Consider the following 16,464-nt stretch of genomic DNA (forward strand, 5'->3'; position numbering starts at 1 on the left):
GTTATCGGAAACATTCTCTCTTTCAGTGAGGTGAACAGCCCAACTCATATCATGCGTAAAGATAACATGATATTAAAGGATGGGTACTTTATCTGTTGTAAGGACACAGATGTAAATGATTTACAATACAGTGCAAAATTTACCTGAAAAACCTGAAATATAACAAAAATTGTGAAAATGAGAAATCTTGGGGTTTGAAATTCTAGTTTCGATGTCCACGAGATGTGTCTATTTATAGATCACCTAAGATAATGTAGTCCCAGCAATTTCTCAAAAACAGTCCAAGGACATTTTAACATGATTGAAGAGTGGAATACTTCCATTATGGCTTATGAACAGCAACACAAAACTTACAACCCGTCTCAGCTTCTGTGGCCGAGTTAATTTCGATAAAAGCCTGCAACATCCAGCTGTTTGTCTGGAGCATAGTATATAGTGGTGTCTCTCGCCTGCGGATTTAACTTTAAAAAATCGATGGAAGAAAAAAAAAGAACAATTACAACCATCCTGTAGTGGTCTGTCTTTATAATGATGTAATTTAGATGGGAGAGAAAATATATGAGTGAGAAATATGGCCTGTAGCTGGTATATAATAGTGCCGAGACATGCTGGTTACAGATCATCTGTACCTCATGGCTGTTGAATTCAGCATGCTTCGTAGACTACGAGAAACAGACTTTACACAGTTCCATCATATCGCTGACTTGAGGTGCTGTGTTTTTCCTGCCATCTGTAAATTGATCACGCAGATTTTGCCAATTTATTAGCGGGAAACATGGCGGGCAAATAAAGAGAAAAGTTCGCTTTATTAGAAATATTGAGAACAAGTCATAAAGTTGTCCTGAGATATCGTTGTTCAGCCAAGTATCAAATTAATAGTTTTTGGATTAAGGATGGTATCGGGTGTCATCTAGTCATTTTCTAAATTGCTAGACTAATTCTGCATTGCCATTCAGCTCATGACCTCTTTAAAGCTGAAATCAGATGTTACAAACTACGTGTATCTGGTAAGAAGAACACCACTACTAAATATTGGCTGCTCACTTCTCAGTTTATTAAAATCGTGCATCGCAAAATTTGCTCATTTGCAGTCAGGCAAATATGTATTTTATTGAATTATTCGCAGTAAGACAAGAGTAGTGTGAAATCTTTACGGCTTTTGTTTTTATTACGTGAACATTATATCTCTTGGAGTTATTGCAACATTTGATATAACCCTGAAGTATAATTATGGGAAAAATGAACATTACCGACTGCCCTCTCCATGGTTACCGGGTACCCAAACCATACCAAATCTCGAAGTTCTGTAAATTTGTATTCTTTTCAAGTGCCGACTTTTTTTAGTGGCACGCACAAATCATTGTGGCGCAGGTAACCACTCAAATAGAGAGCGGAGAAGGAAGGAAAATCCCCATCCCTCGCTTCTTATTATTACAAAATGTTCTTGGCACACCGCCATCAGATCAGATGAATGTGAAATTTTGGGGGAAAAAACCCATATCTGTTTGCAGTTTATTCGTAAACTTTACAAAGGAAACGGTCAGTTTATGACTTTTACAGACTGTAAATTGCAAATTCAAGAAGTCTGAGTGGAAGTACTGCACTGTATGTTACAGATGGCTCTGATGAGTTGTTTGATGGCTATGATGAATATTGTAAGTCGTGAAAATCTGTCCTTTAGAGTCAGATATGCTTCAGCGGCTACTGAAAGAAAACCTTTCATTTCCTAGAGGCTATATTCTCTTTCAGAATATAGAGGAAGTATTAATCAAACTTTTATCACCATTTTGAGGCTGAAAAAAGGAAAATATTTACTTTTTTAGGTGTGCTTGTCAATATGGCGGGTAATTTTTGTTTCACACATGTTATGGCACACTTTTTGTGATTTAAAATGTTATGTGTTTTCTCATCAGTACACAAATTCAGAATTGCCAATGTTTTTGCCTTTGATGATAGTTAGTGTTAATTCGGTCGAGATTTTGTGCTGTGTCTGTCACTGTGGAATTTCACAATGTTTATGAGCTGCTTGTTATCAGCAAGCATTTTTACTCGTCCATTGTTTCTGAATTTTGTCTCTCCATTAAAAGTTATCCACTTTGGTTTCTTCTTTGTTTGGACAAACCATGCAAAGTTTTCATATATTAACTAATTCTTAGAACAAATAGTATTCTTTTGTCAGCAAGGCAAGCTGCAGATTCTATGCCAATCAGACAAGATATTCATATTTTCTCCGATTTATTGTAAGTTAGGTTTTTTAACTCGATACATATGGAAGCACACGTCAAAATTTGATGCATAGCACTCCACACATTTGAAGTTTCCAATCTCACCGATCTCAGTCTAATTACATGGAATCGGAAGAAGGAATTAACTTCAGTTGTTTGCTGTGGCCTAGCTTCCAGCATTACCATTCAATATTTGTAAAAAATGATGTTTATGTTAAATATGTATGCATAAAAATTTCATGTTCAGTGCAAAATTGAAATGTTTCCATGGATTATATGGGGGTTTTCTAGAATGGCATGACAGTATTGAATGAGTAATAAATGTGGTGTAAATAATGTAATAAGAAAGGATGACATCATAATTCATGCTTGATATGTGACATTTCATTCTGTAATAAAGTGAATCATGAAATTAAAATTTGAAAGTGATACGTTTTTTATCCAAAACATGTGAAAACTCTTCAAACTTCAAGAAATGCACAAGTTGAAAAGAGTGATCAGCATTTTATTAATTTTAGATCAATTTGGCAGTCACTTCCACTGTTGACTACGTGTCACTTGTTTGTTCCTCCCCTGTAAACAGGCCAAAGCTGGCCATTGATAATAATGGCTATAGCCCAAACTACAACATTCCATCAGCCTCATTCGCAGAGAAAACAGATAAAGAAAATGATAACAACGCTTATTGTTTATCAGAAATTTGCAAATGATGTTCCGATATGTGCAAATGAACTTATGACTTTTTTAAAAACTTCTAGCTGCATATTATGCGTAATCCTCTTTTAATTTTGAAAATTGATTATATTACATGGTACTTTATAACACAGCAAAGCATCAAAAATGACAACTTTGTCCAGCTAATGGAAACGGTCCGAAAAATTAGAACAAAAATGATCATACATAGCTGTGTTCCTCTAATAAAGGCAATCAAAGAACGTGAATGGTAATGATCACATCCCCCATTTGCAAATGTCTTTAGAATCTTTGACTAAGCTCAGTCAGAGATAAAATTCATCATATCAATATGAGTCAGTTGTGAGTGTCATTAATTATGAAGCTGCTGATATTGTCACGTAAAATGTCAACTAAATTTATCATGCACTGTGGGTAGGATTGCAGTTCTGTCAGCGTATTTCTGTGTACAACCAGAAGTACAATACACACTCTCAGCCATACCCTGAACAAATGGAAAATAAAGGCATTCTTGAGACAGCCTTCTGTAATCATGGCAAAACACCCATACAGTACTCTAGGCAACCATCTTGTACATGTGTTATACCAATCAACAAATACATGTCAGACAAAGCAGCCATGTTGGATCATGCCAGCATACAAATTCGTTTGTGGATCCAGGTGCTTTTGAATAGAATAAGAGAACAAGTGTAGAATGATTTAAGCATCGATGTCTTTCCTGCAAATCAAAATTGACTTTACCTAATAGTGAAGATTCTTCTAGAGCATGTCAACGTTTGAAGAAACCAAGAATTATAATTACCATGGTAATATAATGGACTTAGCTGCATGTTGTTTTGAAATGTTTGTTGTCAGGTTCAACTTTTAGTAATTGCTTGAAGTAGAGTTTTATCCATGAAACATTTGATTATCCATGAAATAATCAATGTATTACATGATCAAAATAGCCAGTAATGGTTTTCTGAGGAAGTGCGACAGTTTCACATTTTCCCAACTTTTTGGCACTGCATGCATTTGTTTAAGCAATGTTTCATCTTCCTGGCTAAATTAGAAACTAAGTCTTCACAGTGTATCACTCACACGAAGTTACTAATTGTCTTCCAGCCCAAATGTTGCCTTTGAAGTAGTTAACTCTTTGAAAGCCAAGGTCAATTTTTGTCACCTTTATAAAATAAACTCTGGTAAATTTTTTTCAGATTTTTGCCAAAATTTTGATAAAAAACTGTAGCAAATAAAATATGATGTCTATTTGGTCCAAAATTATCCAAAAAATTACAGAAAAATTCGCAAAAACTGGTAAAATGTTGTACTAAAATTTTGGTGGGAAAAAATTGTGGCACTCAAAGGGTTAATCCCGCCATTTTACTCCTAATTTAAGCGTATGTTTCTTTCAATTGCAGTTATTGCTAGAACATTTAGAGTGCCTTGTGTCACGACATGAGCGATCGCTAAGAATGACTGTAGTCAAGCGGCAGGCGTCGTCACCGGCTGGAGTGTCCAGTGAAGTAGAAGTCTTGAAAGCGTTGAAATCACTGTTTGAACACCACAAGGCATTAGACGAAAAAGTAAGTGTGTTTCCGTGTAACAGTTTACAGCCCAGCTCTGGATCTGTTATCACAGAATCGAGAAATACAACAGAGCTGTCAATCAGACGCTTCTTACTCAAGGAGAGATGAGAATTGAAGGGATATTGTGTTGTTTGAAGGTGCCAGACATATTGTCTTAACACCATTTGGTGGGGGTCAAAGTGGCATCAATGACAGTCCTTGATCTGTGGACACAAAAGCTGTGCAGAAATCGTGTAGTGATGACACTGGAGGTCATGTGACCAAAACAGAACTTATATTTGGCTGTCACATAGTTGGAACCAGTATTCAGATACATGTAATTTACATTAAGGAATGTCAAGTGAGCGTACAGATTTTGAGTAAAGTTTGTATTTCTTGCTTTAATGATATTCACCATTTCGGTGCATACTTTGAATCAATGTCTACATTTTCTACAAGAGAGTTTTCATCAATAGTCAACGAATTATTCTTCAAACACAGATAGTAGAAAGTTATGTTGTAATTCACACTTTTTTGTATTTCATGCATGACCGTATAGAGTAGCCCTGCAGGTCATAGGTGTCATAACAAATTTCAATGTGCTACAGCCTAGCAAAAACTTGCCAGAATATATGTTCAAAAATTTCACTTCTTAACCCTGTTTTGAAGTTCACAGAAAAAATCAGATATTACTCTTTGAATGAGAATTACTATGCTGTGTCAAATCTTTTGCCCGATCAAAGAACTGTACTAATTTATCACCATTTCCATTCAAGGTAAGGGAGAGACTTAGAGTAGCATTAGAACGGGTCGCTACGTTAGAAGATGATTTAGCAGTAACCAATCAAGAGGTAAGTTGACATTCATCTAACTAATAGGAGCAAGTATTACAAACAGAGACGGTAGAATTTTACTGCCAGTGGACAAATCTTTCCAGGGTAATTCATCCAGGCCATCGGATGTGTCAGGGGTATCTATACAAATTGATTCCATGCAATGTCCAGCCCTGTAAGCTCTGCTAACACTATACAGCTGTCTAAATTTTATGTAATTTATTCCATCTGTAGCCTGCCGTTGCCTGAAATTTCTGTCAACTTTGCATACTATGATGATAATAATTACAATCTGTTGCTAGTCATCATAGTATATTGTGTTTTCACTTGATAGATGTAATTGATTTGAAATGAAATTTTATGTTTTGATGTAAAGCTATAGTCTGCAAAATGTTTTCGAGGTAATATCTAGTAACTATCCTTTAATCTTCAAAGAACAGGAGGCCGTGCTGGTGTCAAAATAGAAATAACCACAGAAATGTGTGTATCGTATATAGTCAAAATATGCCTGTTTTAGTGAAAGTTTGATTTAAATACAACATCATAGGATTTTGTTGTAACAAAAATCTTCCAGCCCATAGCAGAAGTCTGCCAACTCTGCCAACCTCATTATGTATATTGTGGTTTGGTATGGATTATAATTTAATTATTTTCATCAATGTAGATGGCTAGAAGTCAGGTTGCGACTTAGAAAATTCGTTTGTGATTTTATTTCACAGAAGTTTCTGGTTTTGAAGGGGTTAATCTTGTCACATGCCCGGCAAATGTGATTCTTGGCAGTAAAAAGCCGATTGCAGAGCAAAAAATGAGAAGAGACTGTGTTTTAGGAGCATGGTTTATTTTACAACGTGTCCGTAAAAGGATCCTAAAAAATTGGCTATAAAGCAATCATTGCCGGTACTCGTATATGACCGAAAAATAGGCAGAAGAGAAATATTAGATTTGGTCAGTAATCTTTTCTGTGTGTTGTGTTTTTCTTTCAATCAGAGTAATTTCTCCAGAGCTTAACACAAAGGTACATTTGATTAACCCTGTCGGTATTGGTACTTCTCTAATCAAATCACAACATTTGGAAAAGTCACAGTGCATGGTTTTCGTCATCGTCTCATTTTCACGGGACAAAAAAAAAATATCCATCTTGGCGTAGAAACATAAACGTCTCGCATAAAAAAATAACAGGGCTTGTGTGTATCTTCTGTCCTATGCATGCTGCATTCAGAAAAAGGTATTCTATGCACCTAGAATAGAACAACTGACTTGTTCAGTGACATTTACGGTCTTTGAGAAGGAAAGGGAGTAACAGAATAGAGGGAATGAGATTGCAAATTAGCGGCCATTGAAAGGTGATGCTGTTGGTACAAGAACGGTGACATTTGAAGAAAAAAAGAAGGTAGCTATATTGAAGAAATATTCAATGGCCGACACCGGTCTGTGTAAACTCTTGTGTGTGGGAACAGGTGTATCGTAATTTCCTTTTCACTGACTCAAAGCTAATAAAGACAGATTAGATGGGAAGTCATCCTTTGCACGTGATTAGTTCTTCTCAGATACTGGTTCTCTTGGCCGTCCTCTGCAAACATCAATTTTTTGATATTTCGCTATACATCATCTTCTTATGAATTCAGGACCGGAATTCATCATCTTTCTGACAAAGCCGGACAAATTACTTTCTCTAGCTTCATAAACACTGTGAAATTCAAGATTGAGCAGACAGATTTGTTTTTTTTTATTGTCTTGACGTGAAAAACAGAAACAGGTGGCGTCTGGGCAGGATGACGAGAGAATTCCCACGCGCCGTTTGTGTGGATCTTCTGGGACAGCTCTGTTTCACTTTAATCAGTTAGAATCGCGGTGGTTTTTTAATAAGAACCAAAATTTGCATGATAAGGTGAATGCCCACCTGGGATCTCCAAATTCAGGCGCTATTCTGCATTCACGGCGGCTGTTCTATATTAAGTGACAGTTTCTACAAGTTAAGCAGTCTAGCTACAATATGTTTCTGCCAATCAATTGTCAAATGTAGTCGGCGTGTATAAATGTTGTGAATTGACAGTCTGCTCCGATTTTCTCCAGACGGACGCGGTAATATCACGTTGACAGCCTAAGATTGACAACCTAATGGAGTTATGAGATTTTAAATTGCCCTTGTATAGTTTCAGTTCCATTCGCAAGGCTTGTAATCTGTGACTTATATATCACATTTACGTTTTGGTAATATTTTTGTGAAAGTTCATAAGCTCAGATTAGGAAAAAACTGAAAAGAATTTTTTAGCTTTGATAAGTTTTAACCAAACATGATTCAAGCAAAATGTCATTAGCTCATATTTGGTATGAATATAAATACCAAAAAGAGCTTATATTTTTGTTTGTTGTCTCGGTCATGACATAAAAAAAAGCCAAGATATTATGGGGATTATTATATGTAAATTCCGATCCATCATCCTGCCCAAAATGGTTGTTAACATATGCCACGAAATGCTATACAGAATGCCAACTGCTCTCAGACTACGTGTAGCAGTTATTCAACAATTTTACTCCCTTTTCTTGATTTGTAAGGATGACTGCAGTGAATATCAGCGAATGCCTTGATGAGTTTAACCTCATTACACGGATGTCTTGATAATTTGGATGAGATTCAGTATTTGGAATTAACCCATATTCAGACATTAAGTAATTTCCATATCCATATCGCGTAGTTGCTCATTAAAGTCATTTTGTCATACCACTGCATACCTTTGACTCAAAGATTACATACATATTACGAGTGAGTAAATTTTCAATGCAGTCCTACTCAAAAAATTTTTTTAGATGAGTGAAAACCCTTCACATTGCGCACAGTGAAATGCAGATGTTCATACATGAAATCTGTAAGGTTTATCGTAGTCGTGTATTACCAATTAAACATGCCAGTATAAGATCTGTGTCCAACATGCAGTTTTAGGTAATTGATGATATCGGTAGCAAGACAATTAGTCTGAAAGTCAAGTCAGAATATGTAGCAGACATTTTCTCTAGATGAATGGTTTTCTGTTCGTTTAACAAATTCTCTGCCCCCAAAAATGTATCTCAGAAAAACAAAAATCGCATGCACAATCAAAATTGGCTGCAAGTCAGGAAGTAACGCAGAGCCCTAATAGAGCTGCATTTCGTGACTGAGACGCAAATAGCCTCCAGTGAAATTGTTCTAATTATATTAAATATGGTTTGAGTTTTCAGAGTACATGGCATAATGCCCCAGGATTGTTCTGCAGGGTCACAGATGAATACCCACTCGTTTTTGCATTTTATTGGTAGGCAGTTGTTATAATAATCATACTTAAGCAAGCCCAGGCATCTCTGAAAAAGAACGATAGTTTACGACCACCCTCTGATGTTTGGACACAAGTTATCTTTTTTTGTTAAGTCTTTCTGCATATTGGGGCTATGGTTTACTGTTGTAACTTGCACTTTTTCCAGTGTATGATAATGAAGTGAATGGCCCAGTCTTGCTAATACAGGACAGGCAATGATCAGTCATGGCAGCTAAATTTTTTTCACACTTTGATTTGGCAGAGATTTTGAGCATTTCACATTCTCAGCAAATTTCCAGCCTGTCAGTGACGCTGTCCCCACCTCAACAACCTTAAAACTTGGAAGGGAAAAGATATTTTACACTATTTTATGCTCTTCAATGGTATGAAAGTCTCAATCCAAAATGGCCGTCCCGTAGAAAAGGTATCTCTATGGAAACATATAATGAGTGCCTAATTGAAAGATGGTATCAGCTCTGTCTGCCAAACCATATAAATCTTCAGCATATTGGTTGTCTCCCATGAGTGACAGGACTTGAAATCGATGTGTAACACTGACAAGAGAGCATACTTCAGTGTCGTCTGTCACAAGATTGCAAATATAATCAACAAGGGGATCATTCAATAATGAAGTTTCATGTCGGGCAGATGTGCACACTTCAGCCGTTAATTCTGCCACAGTTTGAGTTTGCACGAATGCCAAATGTTTAAGGTGACCACTTAGGGTTTTTTGCACAGGATCCTAAACAAACAACAGAGGATTTCCCAGTTGTTAAAAGACAAACACAAATCTTCAATCACTGTTTGAAATTTCCGGAAACAAAAACAGCTAAAGTGATTGGGTACTACAAATCCGCACTTTGATATTCATACATCCAAGATTGAAACACCACTGCTTCTTTCAGACTGGCTAACTCAAGTATTTGTCATTGCCATGCAGTTGTAAGTAAAAAACAAGTATTTAGAGCTGACAGCATTAATGAGTACAAGGAAAACACAGAAATAATAGTTATCTGTTGATCTGATGTTTTCTGAACATTCTTTGACATGAGGATAAAGTGATAATTTGTAAATAAGCAAAGACGGTAAATTCACTTTGTGATCAGATAAAGTAGCAAATTTTCAACACTTTTGACCAACAAAACACAAAATAATGAATGTTTTCTGGGTTCAATGTTTGAGCGTTGTACTGTTTTACAGTTTCTTATCATCATTTTGTAGTGAAAGAGATATTTGAGGGTACGGAAAACATGACCAAGTCAAACAGCATGAGATACGTGTGTGTCTTTAAGAAATGTTTTCCGGGTCCTGCATGTTGTATTGGCAGGCAGTTACTATTGCCTACACATCAAGTACGTGTAAAGCTGTTGCCAGGGCTGCCTCCTGGCCGTCACTCCCTCAGGAAGTAAAGATTGTGAAAAGACCATAAATTTATATGAAAAGGACAGGAATTAAAATCAATTCTTCAAAATTATCTAGGGCTAGATCAGATGGCCTGATCATGTCAAGAAATTTGGAAACTGCTCAAAATCTGACCTTTCCTGGACTACCGCTTCCTTGGACATGATTCAAATAAAGACAAGTGTTCTACCAGTATGCCGCATGTCTGTTTCAGTGATTATCAATGTCCAAGTTTATTGTACATTAACTAGAATACAGTGGGAAACGAGGCCATAAAAGATATAAGTAAATCAGTGAATGTTAAGATAGATTTGGAGACTAAGTGCTTGCTGTCCGCATTCATCTGTCTTGGTTTATTGCATCCTTAAAAATTCTTTAAAAAATGCCTGAGAGAAGTGAGTCATAATTGTTGAAGACTGGGAGAACACAGTTGTGGGATTGAATCATTAAAGTATGACTAGCCAGTGTTGGTGAATATAGGCCGAATTAATGCAGTTCCTTTAGGGCTTTTGGACATAATAATAGTGACTGTGTGTTGACTGCATGGATATCTTTTGCTGCCTGCATAATTTACAGTGGCAGTTCATTGCTTTTGGCAATTTTTGACGTGCTTAGCAGATTTCTTAAGCAGTTTAATGCTGTTTGCTCTTGCCACACACACTTTTCCGAAGCGGAAACTTTGCTCAAGAACCAGTCAGGACTTTTAAAAAAAACAACTCAAAGGTTATTTATATTATCAGGGGTTTGTTAGACAGCACGGAAGCATTTGGAATGAAGGATTTATTCTGTTTAAATGAATAATAACAAAGATGTCAGACGACGAAGCTGAAAAAAACGAATTAGGCAGATTTATGTAAATTACATGCAAATTGTGACAGATTTGAAAAGATTCCATACAAATTGTGGCAGATTTATGCAAATAATGTGCAGAGGGTCAAATATGTAAATTACATGGATTCTGTTGATTTAATGCTATCATGTAACGGTGAAAGTAAATTTAGAATGACATTTCAGAGGTCAGATTGTATGGAAATGTCACAAGATGATATATGTGAAACAATAAAGATAAAAAACAATATAATAACATTTTCAATTTGGAAGTATTTTAGGCTGGTAGTATTATCACAGGAGGAAATGTAATGATTTCTTTTAAGCTGATTTACTATTTTAAGTTTCAGTTAGAATATTGTTGGTTAATATCTACAGATGATTGCACCGTCAGCCACCTTGGGTTGTATACATGTCATGAGTTTGTCATTTTGCTTGTTATCTTTGAAGAAAGGAAGGCTGGAATAAAAAGTTATGAAAGCAAACCTTCATGAGAAAATCGTACGTGTGTTTGATGAGGTTTCAAAATACCATAGCTCCTCTCAAGATACGTAAATGATGACAAGATAGGGTTGTTGGTACCGGTAGATCTGCATTGTGTCTTCAAGCATGATTGAAAAGGATGTCAGAAAACCAGCTATTCAGCATGTTCCATGAAAAATGAGATCTTATGAAATAAAAATGACTCTTGAAAAAGCCTTAAGAAATGTCAAGTCACGTGATGATGTCTGCTTTGTAACCATGGTAACTTCCCTTTCCAAATTATCCTCCAAAGACGGAGGGAAACCTCAGAAAAGTATCAGATTTCCTGATAGTTCCATTATTTCTACGCAAAGAAATTTGAGATTTGACGTTCCATGGAAAGCCTTCCATCTTACGGGGAAGAGATTCGGGAAGAGATTCCAAATAGTGTTCAAACCCGTAGGACATGCAAACTTAGAATTGTGAAGGTATTGCGTTTCCTGATGTGCAGTAGTTAACCTGTAAGTCTGAACCAGCTTTAGATATTACAAGAGATCAAATAACCATGGTAGTGCTGTATTGCTTGATGAATGCTGGGTAATCTGATCTGACGTGATGTTGTCCATCGTTGACCTCTGACCTGAGTCTTGTAGGGCAGCAATGAGAAGAGCCCTCCTTGTATGCTGGAACATACTCCATGGAATACTCAATACATCTGGGAATTCCCATGTAACTGTTTACCCAGTGGTTGTGTTGTTATGATTGTGTGTGTATGCATGTATGGGTGTAAGTACGCAAGTACCTATGTGTGTAAGGGACTGGTCAGTTTCTTCGGCCTGGGGGGGGCCGGTGGATTATTTTTTGCCGACGTCAAAAAGTGGCTGACCCCCCTATTCCAAATTTTGAAAACAGGGTGACCCCCCCTATTCCAAAGTTTGAAAACAGGGTGACCCCCCCCCCTGCACGCGACAACTGTAATATGTAATAATATACCGGTAATACTGTAATACACACACACACACACACACACACACACACATATATATATATATATATATATATATATATATATATATATATATATATATATATATATATATATATATATATATATATATATATATATGTATGTGTGTGTGTGTGTGTTGTATGTGTGTAATATATATAAATATATTATATTTTACATACATTTATATTTTAACAGTCATTAAGTGTTTTAATGAAATTGTTGGCATGTCAGTTGTAAGATAGGAATTTCAAAGTGTCAATCTTAAAGTTTGAATACAGTACATTTGGAATGAGCTGTATTTTGATGAGCTGTGAATGTATTTCACACTTTCTATGCTTAAGGTGAAGTACTGCGAATCGAATTACGTCCAAATTAATTTGTGGTGTCATTTTCTTGAAACTTTGCACAAATATTTTTGGAAGTTGTGCAAGTGCAAAAATGAAATAAAAAATGGGGGTCACCACGCTTGTTTCCATGGAAACGGACGTTAAAATGGCGTCGTTAGAAATAAATAAAAATGATATAATTCACTTAAACTAAAGAAAGCAATTATAAAAAGCTTAGCAAATGAGTTAATTTTAATAAATACCAAGACTTAAGATCCATATTCTATCGAATGTATAGTTTTCATGATGTTTGTGAAGAATTTTAACATAAGTATCGATTACAAAATGACGATATCGAAATTATATCACTATATAATTTTCGAACGTTCTTCCTGTCGTTTTGAATGGTGTCATTTTGACCAAACTTGGCGAATAAACTCCTGACATAATACCATTTAGTTTACACTTTTAATAAAAGGGTGTCACCACACTACTTTTTACAATATCTCCAGGTGAATGGGTAATTTGCGCCATATAAATGGGAGAGAAATGTTAATTTTTCGCTCATATTGAATAAAAACCAGCTTCCTAGGGGGTCAAAATATGACAAGGTTATAGGTCACATGCATTTCTAAGACACTGGGTCAAAAAATTAGGTAAAAGCGCAATTTCAACAATGACAGGTGATGTTAAATACATGCGCTACAAAATAACCCATTTGCGGCAGGCTGGAGTTAAATCTGCGCAGAAACGTTCTAAAGCGTGTGCGCGTCCGAATTCGTCGCCCTTCACCTTAACCAGATGTCCTGAACTGTTGTACAGAAATGGATGTCAATCATTAATATCAAAGAGGAAAAAGCAGTGAATCAAAAACTTTGATGGGTGTTAAAGACTTGCCAGCCATCCAATTAAATCTCCTGAGGAGCCATAGACAGGCATTTTAGCCAAATCTGATGTGTGCAGAGTCTGAGATGACCTTTTCTTGTAACATTGATATTTGTGCATGTTGCTTTCTCATACTGAATTCTCATAGAGAGAACAGAAAAGTATCAGGAATTTGTCATGCTTTCATATGAAATGGAGATTTCATAATAGTACACTTTCACTTAGCAAACATCAAGATATCTCTGGTATATATCTCTGATATATTAAAGTATGGCGCCCGAAGGGCGCGGAGAAAAATATGAAACACCTGATATCTCTGATATATATGTCTTGTATATTAAAGTAATGCACAGGAAGGGTGTGCTGAAAAATGTCTGATATTATATTAAAGTAATGCGCTCGAAGAGCACGCTGAAAAATATTGAACATACATATATCTCTGATATATGTATGCCTGATATGTTTAAAGTTGGGCGTGCTGAAAATATGTCTGATTATTAAAGTTACGCGCCCGAAGGGCGCGCCGAAAAATGCAACTGGATGAAATTTGTGGCTGACACGATGCATTTTAGGCAATGATGAGCCTGTGTCGAAATTCCAAAAACACACTGACCCCCCCTATTGGGCATTTCAAAAACATGGTGACCCCCCTATCACCAAAGTCAAAAACAGGTGACCCCCCCCATGAATCCACCGGCCCCCCCAGGCTGAAGAAACTGACCAGTCCTAAGTATATGTTGTTATGATTGTGTATGTATGCATATCCTTGTGGTGAGATACATCGTGAATGTACATCTTTGTTTAGTGTGAAGCTACAAAGTCTGTGTGATGAAAATCGACAGATGGCATTCATGTCTGTCTTTCCTCCTGGGGCAACAAGGGCAGTTTAATTTGGTTACTCTCTGGTATAGCAAGGTAATATGTAATATTCAGCATTGTTGCAAAGAATGGGTGTCAATTGGTCCCCCTGAGTAAAGATACAGCAATGCAGTTTTCAAGGAGCTGTGATGGGTGCAGCATTTGTATGAGTGAGTATTTTAAAAGTAGCTGTGATCAGCTATGATAGCAGCGGTAGTCAACAGTGGTTGTAGTAGGTAGGACAAGTAGTAGTACCAGTAGTAAAGGTTGGTTTTGGTAGTAGCAATAGTCAACAGTAGTAAGGGTTAGTAGGGCAAGTAGTTGAAGCAATACCAGTAGGAAACGTTGGTTGTGATAGCAGCAATAGTCAGCAGTGGCAGTAGGAGTTAGTAGAGAAAGTAATTTAAGTAGTTCCAGTAGTATGGTTGTGATACAGAAGCAAAAAACATCAGCATCAGAGAGTTGTAGCATAATATTATCAGAGTATTCCGTAGTATGTTGTAGGACTAGTAGAAGTAGTGGTTATCAATCGTGATACTAAGATTATTGTTACTGAGCAATAGTTCCTGCTCAGTTGTACACTCACTGCTACTAAATTACTATACGCAAAAGTGTAGCAACTTCTGTTTCTACGTCAGCATTTATCACGGCACATTTTATCCACTCAAGGAGCCAATGTGGGAGCATCTCTGCTCTTTTTGCTATTGTAGATTATTCACCATTTCACATCATGACCGTGTCTTTATTATCACAAGCCAAGATATACTGCCACTCAGGGATTTTTCAGTGCTGTAAACGAATACCATTGTCGGCCATAGGGTCAGAGGTCAGGGTTACAACCCTCAGCCAATGATCTCTCAGTCAAACAGATTTCACAAGATTTGAATTCAGCATTTCAGCTGTCTTGATCGAAAGTATTCCAGCTAAGCCGGCAAAAATCCCCAGTTGAATGTCACCCCTATGTTAGACTCAAGTATTTGTACAATCTTTTGTTGACTTGCACGATCTGTTTCCCTGTCCAGACTTTCCCTACAGCGACAGAAGATGTGTAAATTTCATTGCGGTGTTTGTATTTTAGCAGACATGTGGCCAAGCCGGCTGTTAGAATCGGCTCGCCTCTTTTCACCGCCTCTTTTCAAGATGATTTTGAAACGTAACTGATACCACGTTTGGTTTTTGATCCGTGTAGACAGGACTTCTGATTGAATGTGTGCATTAGATCGCATGACGTTTTCACTTGGTCTTTATCCCCAGTCTGTCCAAAAAATATGCATGACTCTCCTGTATACCATGAATGCCAGTGAGAAATTCATGTATAAAAGCCTTCATGAAACACTGATTTTCTTCATAAAAGTGTTTTATTTATGAATTTCTATAGAAACTATAAATTTGGCCAATAAGTTTAAAAATTGTTGTCTCTCATTCAACACTGACGTCGTAATGAATGAGTAATTTATCAAATAATATCTCATTGGGTGTTTCTGTCACTAGACTCACTCCTTAAGAACGATATTTTGACTCACAAAATGTTTTTGCTGAGTTTGTAATATGGTTGTCGAGAGCACAGTACAGTCAAGGGTCAGTACATGCGACCAAGTGAGGTTTCGCTTTTTCCCCCGACCTCTTTTGCACGCGAGGGAGGGCGAACGCAGAAAATCAATATTATTATTAATCCGAAAAAAAACGATTGCAAAAGTTCCCCAGGCGTCGGGAAAGTGAAGAAGATGACCCATTAAAGCTGTGTAATAATGAGCTTTAGCAGAAAATGAAGGATGAGAGGCCGAGAAACCTGTAATAAATGCATTCAGCTCGCAGCAATAAAACGTCTGAGAGCCGCGGGAACACAGGTGACCAGCCAAGATATAAATTGGTATTTTATCCCACAGAGACAGTGCGTCTTGTTCCGAGTATGCAGGCATCGCAATAAATACATATTCATGCTTTGCCACCAATCAGTTCCTGGATCTGTAATTTTTGTTTCTGACGGAAAAAAAAATGAACTGCAATATGATAAATGGAAAGATCTTTTCGTTTTCTTCTGTCAATTTGACAGCTAGTTTATTTGGGATTGGCGGTTCCCTTGAGGTAAATCAGACGTTATCAATCA

General features: G+C 36.8%; 1 protein-coding gene across 7 annotated transcripts in view; it reads left to right on the plus strand.

Annotated features, from left to right (window-relative positions):
• LOC139130957 (liprin-alpha-1-like) overlaps positions 1 to 16,464 on the plus strand; it is a 197,807-nt gene that overhangs the window by 142,131 nt on the left and 39,212 nt on the right. For all 7 annotated transcript variants that reach the window (XM_070696815.1, XM_070696850.1, XM_070696833.1 and 4 more), the window contains exons 3-4: positions 4,319 to 4,483; positions 5,242 to 5,316. In XM_070696815.1, the coding sequence (XP_070552916.1) occupies positions 4,319 to 4,483; positions 5,242 to 5,316 (240 nt within the window). The remainder of the gene's footprint in view (positions 1 to 4,318; positions 4,484 to 5,241; positions 5,317 to 16,464) is intronic.

The sequence above is a fragment of the Ptychodera flava genome, chromosome 1, assembly GCF_041260155.1.
Source record: "Ptychodera flava strain L36383 chromosome 1, AS_Pfla_20210202, whole genome shotgun sequence".
Classification (NCBI taxonomy): Eukaryota; Metazoa; Hemichordata; class Enteropneusta; family Ptychoderidae; genus Ptychodera; species Ptychodera flava.